Raw genomic sequence first — 8732 nt, forward strand, 5'->3', positions numbered from 1 at the left:
GACTGTGTTTCGGTGATAAGACGAGAGTCGAGACATCGCTCAAGTGTTTCTCCTGTTTACACGTTTGAAATTAAGACTTTTAGCATCAAAAATTATGAATATAAAACCATACTGCATCACAGCAACAGTTAATAAACTAACTGCAAAAAATGATGTTCTTCTTCAGCACAAATATCTAAACACTCTTAAATCAAGATACATTTACTGGAGAAGAGAAATGACTGAAGATATTAATGCATCAAAATTAAGTTCTTGTTTTAAGCATGAACTCACTTTATTTTGTTTCATTTTTCATTAATCAAGTCTTTATATCTTCAGTCATTTCTCTTCTCCAGTAAATGTATCTTGATTTAAGAGCGTTTAGATATTTGTGCTGGAAAACAAGACAGAAATATATTATTTTTTGCAGTAATATTGTTTTTATGAAGCATTAGTGCTTGTGTTTTTCCAAGATTCACCATAAAGCACAACCTGGTTCCCAAAAACACTTTTAAGCAGTAAAAAAGAAAGAAAGGCCCGATCAGTATGAATGCTTGGATCTCCGAGGGTTAAACAGGTGTGACATGAAGTAAATCTCATGCAAATGCAGGAGCCGGAGCTGATCCTCTTGGAGACCCGCGTGCTCTCCGTCCACATCCCGGCGGAATCAAAGCACATTTATCTTTTAGCACAACAATGAGGATTTCTGGCTCTCTGTACGTCTCATTTGATACAGTGAAATCTGATTTCTTGTCAGCTAAAGCCAGATTACCTGAATCTCCTGTGCTCACTAACACCTTTACAAAACTACCCAGATTAGGTGGGATTTTTCAGCCACTTTATACATTTTTTCCCCTCGGCTGTATAGAGGGATTATGTTTTGTCTCCTTCCTTTTAATCTATTTGGTAAATGGGGGTTTGACAGAGAGGAGAGCGATCTGGCTCTATATGAATGTGTTCTCCTCTAAAGCCAATGGCATTTTGGCTCAGCACCAGGTCCAAATGTGACGGCAAACCATGGACGGGAACAAGAAGCGCTTGGCATTCACCATCGACAGCATTCTGAGCGCTGGCTTTGAGAACGGAGACAGGAGCTTGGAAAACCCTTGTGCTTCGGCTCCGGGAGCCTGTGAGGAGAAACTGGCCCCGGAATCTGCAGCGAATCACAATGAATCGATGAATCAGACGGACCCTCGAACGCACTGCTGCTTCTGTTCACACTGTGGAGAGATTCTGCACACGGCCGCCAGTAAGACCTGCTCTCTTTCCTGTGTTAATATGACATCTGATTAATATCTCAAGGGTTTCTTCCTCGAGTTCTCGCTAAGGATATCTGATCTTTGAGGAAAACCACCATGATCTCATGTGTGTTTCTCAGAAATGTCTCAGTAAAAATGTTTTGCTTTGTTTTCAGTGTGACGCAGCAAAGAAAATAGTGTAAAAACATTTTCATATAAATGTGCATGAAGGAAATAAAACCATGATAACACTTGATAATGTAAAGTTTTTTTATTATGATTTTTATTATGATTTTTCAAATTACAAGATTTTTTTTTCATTTGTATAATAAATTTGGGGTGTAATTCAGTATTATTTTAGTGTCATTGAGATATTAATATAGTTTTTATTAATATTTTAAATGTATTCATATTTTTAATTTTTTCAGTTTTTATTTTAGTTAGTCATTTTGTTGTGTATTTTTGTCTATAAAAAAACATGTCTATAGTTTTTATTAATTTTTATATTGGTTTTAGCTAACAAAATAAGTTTTAAGTATTTTATTTCAGTTAACATTTTTTTTTGTTACACTTAATTTTATGGTGTCCTTGTTACAGTGTAACTATAGGCTACATTTAAGTAATATTAATATATTAATAATGTACTTACTGTATAATTAGGGTTTGGTTTAGGGATAATTGCATGTAATTATGCATTATTTACTGTTATTACTGGAGTAAGTACATGTAACGTAACAAGGACACTGTAAAATAAAGTGTTACTCTTTATTTATTTTAATGTTTTAGTTTTAGTTATACTCTTGTGTACATGTGCTTTATTTTGATGAAAATAATTATCTAATGCTTTGGTTTTGGGTGGAATATGACCAGACATGTTGTTTGCTGAACAACAACATGTCTGACAATATGTTTGCTGAGATTCATCTGACTGTTAATGATGGATGTTGGTGATGTTCGTCATGTAGTTTGGGGTTCGAGGATGTTTCCAGAGACGTGCTCCGCTGCAGACACTCATGGCAGAGAAAGCTTCGGTCACGTTCAGAGGAGAGTTCGACGCCACCGGACCATCTTCACAGAAGAACAGCTGGACGCTCTGGAGGATCTGTTCCGGCAGAACCAGTATCCCGACATCAACACCCGCGAGCAGCTGGCCCAGCAGACACACCTGCGCGAGGAGAGAGTCGAGGTGATCCACCAGCAACAACAACATGATTCATCTCTGTTACACTGGATTCAAGTCATGTTTCACCTTATTATTTACTTAAACATTTTGCCTGTTATAAAAATATTATTTCTGAATGTTCTCTGAACGTTCAAAACATCCAGTTTTTTAAATGTTTCAAAAAATGTTTTTTCTTGGTTATGTGAATGTTAATGCAGCACGTTTGAGCTTCAGCGAGAACCAATGAGGTTCATTCTCGTGTTACGCAGAACGTTTGAGCTTCAGCAAGAACCAATGAGGTTCATTCTCGTGTTACGCAGAACGTTTGAGCTTCAGCAAGAACCAATGAGGTTCATTCTCGTGTTACGCGGCACGTTTGAGCTTCAGCGAGAACCAATGAGGTTCATTCTCGTGTTACGCAGCACAATTGAGCTCCTACAAGAACCAATGAGGTTCATTCTCGTGTTACGCGGCACGTTTGAGCTTCAGCGAGAACCAATGAGGTTCATTCTCGTGTTACATGGCACGTTTGAGCTTCAGCGAGAACCAATGAGGTTCATTCTCGTGTTACGCGGCACGTTTGAGCTTCAACGAGAACCAATGAGGTTCATTCTCGTGTTACGCATCACGTTTGAGCTTCAACGAGAACCAATGAGGTTCATTCTCGTGTTACGCAGCACGTTTGAGCTTCAGCGAGAACCAATGAGGTTCAATCTCGTGTTACGCAGCACGTTTGAGCTTCAGCAAGAACCAATGACGTTCATTCTCGTGTTACGCAGCACGTTTGAGCTTCAACAAGAACCAATGAGGTTCATTCTCGTGTTACGCTTCACGTTTGAGCTTCAACGAGAACCAATGAGGTTCATTCTCGTGTTACGCAGCACGTTTGAGCTTCAACAAGAACCAATGAGGTTCATTCTCGTGTTACGCTTCACGTTTGAGCTTCAACGAGAACCAATGAGGTTCATTCTCGTGTTACGCGGCACGTTTGAGCTTCAGCGAGAACCAATGAGGTTCATTCTCGTGTTACGCAGCACGTTTGAGCTTCAGCGAGAACCAATGAGGTTCATTCTCGTGTTACGCATCACGTTTGAGCTTCAACGAGAACCAATGAGGTTCATTCTCGTGTTACGCAGCACGTTTGAGCTTCAGCGAGAACCAATGAGGTTCATTCTCGTGTTACGCAGCACGTTTGAGCTTCAGCGAGAACCAATGAGGTTCATTCTCGTGTTACGCTTCACGTTTGAGCTTCAACGAGAACCAATGAGGTTCATTCTCGTGTTACGCATCACGTTTGAGCTTCAGCGAGAACCAATGAGGTTCATTCTCGTGTTACGCTTCACGTTTGAGCTTCAACGAGAACCAATGAGGTTCATTCTCGTGTTACGCATCACGTTTGAGCTTCAGCGAGAACCAATGAGGTTCATTCTCGTGTTACGCTTCACGTTTGAGCTTCAACGAGAACCAATGAGGTTCATTCTCGTGTTACGCAGCACGTTTGAGCTTCAGCGAGAACCAATGAGGTTCATTCTCGTGTTACGCTTCACGTTTGAGCTTCAACGAGAACCAATGAGGTTCATTCTCGTGTTACGCAGCACGTTTGAGCTTCAGCAAGAACCAATGAGGTTCATTCTCATGTTACGCGGCACGTTTGAGCTTCAGCAAGAACCAATGAGGTTCATTCTCGTGTTACGCTTCACGTTTGAGCTTCAGCGAGAACCAATGAGGTTCATTCTCGTGTTACGCGGCACGTTTGAGCTTCAGCGAGAACCAATGAGGTTCATTCTCGTGTTACGCTTCACGTTTGAGCTTCAACGAGAACCAATGAGGTTCATTCTCGTGTTACGCGGCACGTTTGAGCTTCAGCAAGAACCAATGAGGTTCATTCTCGCGTTACGCTTCATGTTTGAGCTTCAGCGAGAACCAATGAGGTTCATTCTCGTGTTACGCGGCACGTTTGAGCTTCAACGAGAACCAATGAGGTTCATTCTCATGTTACGCGGCACGTTTGAGCTTCAGCAAGAACCAATGAGGTTCATTCTCGCGTTACGCTTCATGTTTGAGCTTCAGCGAGAACCAATGAGGTTCATTCTCGTGTTACGCGGCACGTTTGAGCTTCAACGAGAACCAATGAGGTTCATTCTCGTGTTACGCGGCACATTTGAGCTTCAGCAAGAACCAATGAGGTTCATTCTCGTGTTACGCAGCACGTTTGAGCTTCAGCGAGAACCAATGAGGTTCATTCTCGTGTTACGCATCACGTTTGAGCTTCAGCGAGAACCAATGAGGTTCATTCTCGTGTTACGCAGCACGTTTGAGCTTCAGCAAGAACCAATGAGGTTCATTCTCGTGTTACGCAGCACGTTTGAGCTTCAGCAAGAACCAATGAGGTTCATTCTCGTGTTACGCTTCACGTTTGAGCTTCAGCGAGAACCAATGAGGTTCATTCTCGTGTTACGCGGCACGTTTGAGCTTCAGCAAGAACCAATGAGGTTCATTCTCATGTTACGCGGCACGTTTGAGCTTCAGCAAGAACCAATGAGGTTCATTCTCGTGTTACGCTTCACGTTTGAGCTTCAGCGAGAACCAATGAGGTTCATTCTCGTGTTACGCGGCACGTTTGAGCTTCAGCGAGAACCAATGAGGTTCATTCTCGTGTTACGCTTCACGTTTGAGCTTCAACGAGAACCAATGAGGTTCATTCTCGTGTTACGCGGCACGTTTGAGCTTCAGCAAGAACCAATGAGGTTCATTCTCGCGTTACGCTTCATGTTTGAGCTTCAGCGAGAACCAATGAGGTTCATTCTCGTGTTACGCGGCACGTTTGAGCTTCAACGAGAACCAATGAGGTTCATTCTCATGTTACGCGGCACGTTTGAGCTTCAGCAAGAACCAATGAGGTTCATTCTCGCGTTACGCTTCATGTTTGAGCTTCAGCGAGAACCAATGAGGTTCATTCTCGTGTTACGCGGCACGTTTGAGCTTCAACGAGAACCAATGAGGTTCATTCTCGTGTTACGCGGCACATTTGAGCTTCAGCAAGAACCAATGAGGTTCATTCTCGTGTTACGCAGCACGTTTGAGCTTCAGCGAGAACCAATGAGGTTCATTCTCGTGTTACGCATCACGTTTGAGCTTCAGCGAGAACCAATGAGGTTCATTCTCGTGTTACGCAGCACGTTTGAGCTTCAGCAAGAACCAATGAGGTTCATTCTCGTGTTACGCAGCACGTTTGAGCTTCAGCAAGAACCAATGAGGTTCATTCTCGTGTTACGCTTCACGTTTGAGCTTCAGCGAGAACCAATGAGGTTCATTCTCGTGTTACGCGGCACGTTTGAGCTTCAGCAAGAACCAATGAGGTTCATTCTCGTGTTACGCAGCACGTTTGAGCTTCAACGAGAACCAATGAGGTTCATTCTCGTGTTACGCGGCACGTTTGAGCTTCAGCGAGAACCAATGAGGTTCATTCTCGTGTTACGCGGCACGTTTGAGCTTCAACGAGAACCAATGAGGTTCATTCTCGTGTTACGCATCACGTTTGAGCTTCAACGAGAACCAATGAGGTTCATTCTCGTGTTACGCATCACGTTTGAGCTTCAACGAGAACCAATGAGGTTCATTCTCGTGTTACGCTTCACGTTTGAGCTTCAGCAAGAACCAATGAGGTTCAATCTCGTGTTACGCGGCACGTTTGAGCTTCAGCGAGAACCAATGAGGTTCATTCTCGTGTTACGCATCACGTTTGAGCTTCAACGAGAACCAATGAGGTTCATTCTCGTGTTACGCGGCACGTTTGAGCTTCAACGAGAACCAATGAGGTTCATTCTCGTGTTACGCAGCACGTTTGAGCTTCAACGAGAACCAATGAGGTTCATTCTCGTGTTACGCGGCACGTTTGAGCTTCAGCGAGAACCAATGAGGTTCATTCTCGTGTTACGCGGCACGTTTGAGCTTCAACGAGAACCAATGAGGTTCATTCTCGTGTTACGCATCACGTTTGAGCTTCAACGAGAACCAATGAGGTTCATTCTCGTGTTACGCATCACGTTTGAGCTTCAACGAGAACCAATGAGGTTCATTCTCGTGTTACGCTTCACGTTTGAGCTTCAGCAAGAACCAATGAGGTTCAATCTCGTGTTACGCGGCACGTTTGAGCTTCAGCGAGAACCAATGAGGTTCATTCTCGTGTTACGCAGCACGTTTGAGCTTCTTCAAGAACCAATGAGGTTCATTCTCGTGTTACGCAGCACGTTTGAGCTTCAGCGAGAACCAATGAGGTTCATTCTCGTGTTACGCAGCACGTTTGAGCTTCTTCAAGAACCAATGAGGTTCATTCTCGTGTTACGCTTCACGTTTGAGCTTCAGCGAGAACCAATGAGGTTCATTCTCGTGTTACGCATCACGTTTGAGCTTCAACGAGAACCAATGAGGTTCATTCTCGTGTTACGCATCACGTTTGAGCTTCAACGAGAACCAATGAGGTTCATTCTCGTGTTACGCTTCACGTTTGAGCTTCAGCAAGAACCAATGAGGTTCAATCTCGTGTTACGCAGCACGTTTGAGCTTCTTCAAGAACCAATGAGGTTCATTCTCGTGTTACGCAGCACGTTTGAGCTTCAGCAAGAACCAATGTGGTTCATTCTCGTGTTACGCTTCACGTTTGAGCTTCAGCAAGAACCAATGAGGTTCATTCTCGTGTTACGCAGCACGTTTGAGCTTCTTCAAGAACCAATGAGGTTCATTCTCGTGTTACGCAGCACGTTTGAGCTTCAGCAAGAACCAATGTGGTTCATTCTCGTGTTACGCAGCACGTTTGAGCTTCAGCGAGAACCAATGAGGTTCATTCTCGTGTTACGCTTCACGTTTGAGCTTCAGCGAGAACCAATGAGGTTCATTCTCGTGTTACGCAGCACGTTTGAGCTTCTTCCATCCCAGCGAACAGGGAACGTTCTGGCAAGGTTCTCTCAAAGTTACGAACAAACGTTCTTCCAGTAACGTTAATACAACATTCGTTCAAAGTTATCTGGTCTTTAATAATGTTCTCAAAACGTTAGCACAAAACACTATTTATACATAATTCATGGAGTGTTTTTTTCTGAAATGTTTTAGTTAGATGTTCATCTAACGTTTTTTTAAATGTTACTTCTTGTTTCAGAATGTTTTCAGAGAACATACAGAAATAACATTTCTATAACTTAACGGGAACATTAGCAAAACGTTCTTGTTTGCTGGGATATGACTTATGTAAACTGATGCTGAAAGTCTCAATAATAACTGTGTGATTGTTTCAGGTGTGGTTTAAGAACCGAAGGGCAAAATGGAGACGACAGAAGCGGCTTCCTTTCAGCCTCCGTGGAGCAGACGACTGGAAAACAGTCCTTCATAGCGACTGACATGGACATTATGATTTCAATATCATAAAACCCTCCTAAAGACTATACGAGCTGACAACAGTCTGGCTTTAAATCCCTTCATTTATCAATTGCAATCATTTGTTGACACTTGTTTGACAGAGACTACAAAATCATTCAGAGTGTTTAATGATTTTTTATGTTATTTTTTCATGTTTTATATTCATTTTCATACAAACAATCTTGCCAATGCATCTTACCATGCATTATAAAGAAACAGTTACTCTAAAAATAAAACCTAATGCATCCCTGTCACAGACCTATACTCAATTAAACAGTCAACATTAAAAATGCTATTATATCATATTGTATAGGGCAGCATAGAAGAGTTCAGAGATAGTCATTTTATCTCATGGATGACTTTAAATCTTTTATTCTGTGTGGCAAAGTACACGCTCATGTAATGAGGGATGTTATGAGTTTGACATTTTTAATGTTGACATAATGTATTAAATATAGCTAATAATTTAAAAATAAAGCATTGTACTTATATAGTCAATACAATATTTAAGTATTATTAGATGAGCAAGACTGCTCATATCTAGAAAACAGCATGCTAGCGAGTGTGATATAGCTTTTGTACAATAGTTCAATAAACAGTATTGCCAGTCACTTTGTTTTCATTCTTCCAAGGCAAATAATTCCAGTCAAAGCCTCAGTAGAAACGCTGAGAGAATTCTTTCTTGAATGATTCAGTGAAAAAATTGGTTGAGCGAATGATTCAATTTCACTTAATACAGTCGCTTGTCGCCACCTACTGGTGTAACTGTATAACTTGCAGACAAAATAATACAAACTAATTGTAATAGATTATTCTGATTAGATGATAGATGATCCTCTTCTTGGACTGACTGTCCGATAATTGATAACACATGTCCATTTACATAAAGCTAAGGTAATGTCTATTAAGGCCTCCTTTTTCTGTACAGATCTAAAAAATAT

At 41.7% G+C, this 8732-nt stretch overlaps 1 protein-coding gene and 2 long non-coding RNA genes across 3 annotated transcripts; all 3 read left to right on the forward strand.

Moving 5' to 3' along the window:
- Window positions 1-431: 431 nt before the first annotated feature.
- Window positions 432-8414, forward strand: LOC127513047 (homeobox protein goosecoid-2-like). Its single transcript, XM_051894516.1, has 3 exons — window positions 432-1228; window positions 2183-2403; window positions 7671-8414. The coding sequence occupies exons 1-3, from the start codon at window positions 997-999 to the stop codon at window positions 7770-7772; spliced, it is 555 nt and encodes a 184-aa protein (XP_051750476.1). The 5' UTR covers window positions 432-996; the 3' UTR covers window positions 7773-8414.
- On the forward strand, window positions 3372-7180 carry LOC127513049 (uncharacterized). Its single transcript, XR_007930311.1, has 4 exons — window positions 3372-3596; window positions 3954-4055; window positions 4668-4922; window positions 7065-7180. It is a non-coding gene; the product is annotated as an uncharacterized LOC127513049 (long non-coding RNA).
- Window positions 5409-7024, forward strand: LOC127513048 (uncharacterized). Its single transcript, XR_007930310.1, has 3 exons — window positions 5409-5738; window positions 6555-6707; window positions 6963-7024. It is a non-coding gene; the product is annotated as an uncharacterized LOC127513048 (long non-coding RNA).
- Window positions 8415-8732: the final 318 nt, after the last annotated feature.

The sequence above is a fragment of the Ctenopharyngodon idella genome, chromosome 5 (genome assembly GCF_019924925.1).
Source record: "Ctenopharyngodon idella isolate HZGC_01 chromosome 5, HZGC01, whole genome shotgun sequence".
Classification (NCBI taxonomy): Eukaryota; Metazoa; Chordata; class Actinopteri; order Cypriniformes; family Xenocyprididae; genus Ctenopharyngodon; species Ctenopharyngodon idella.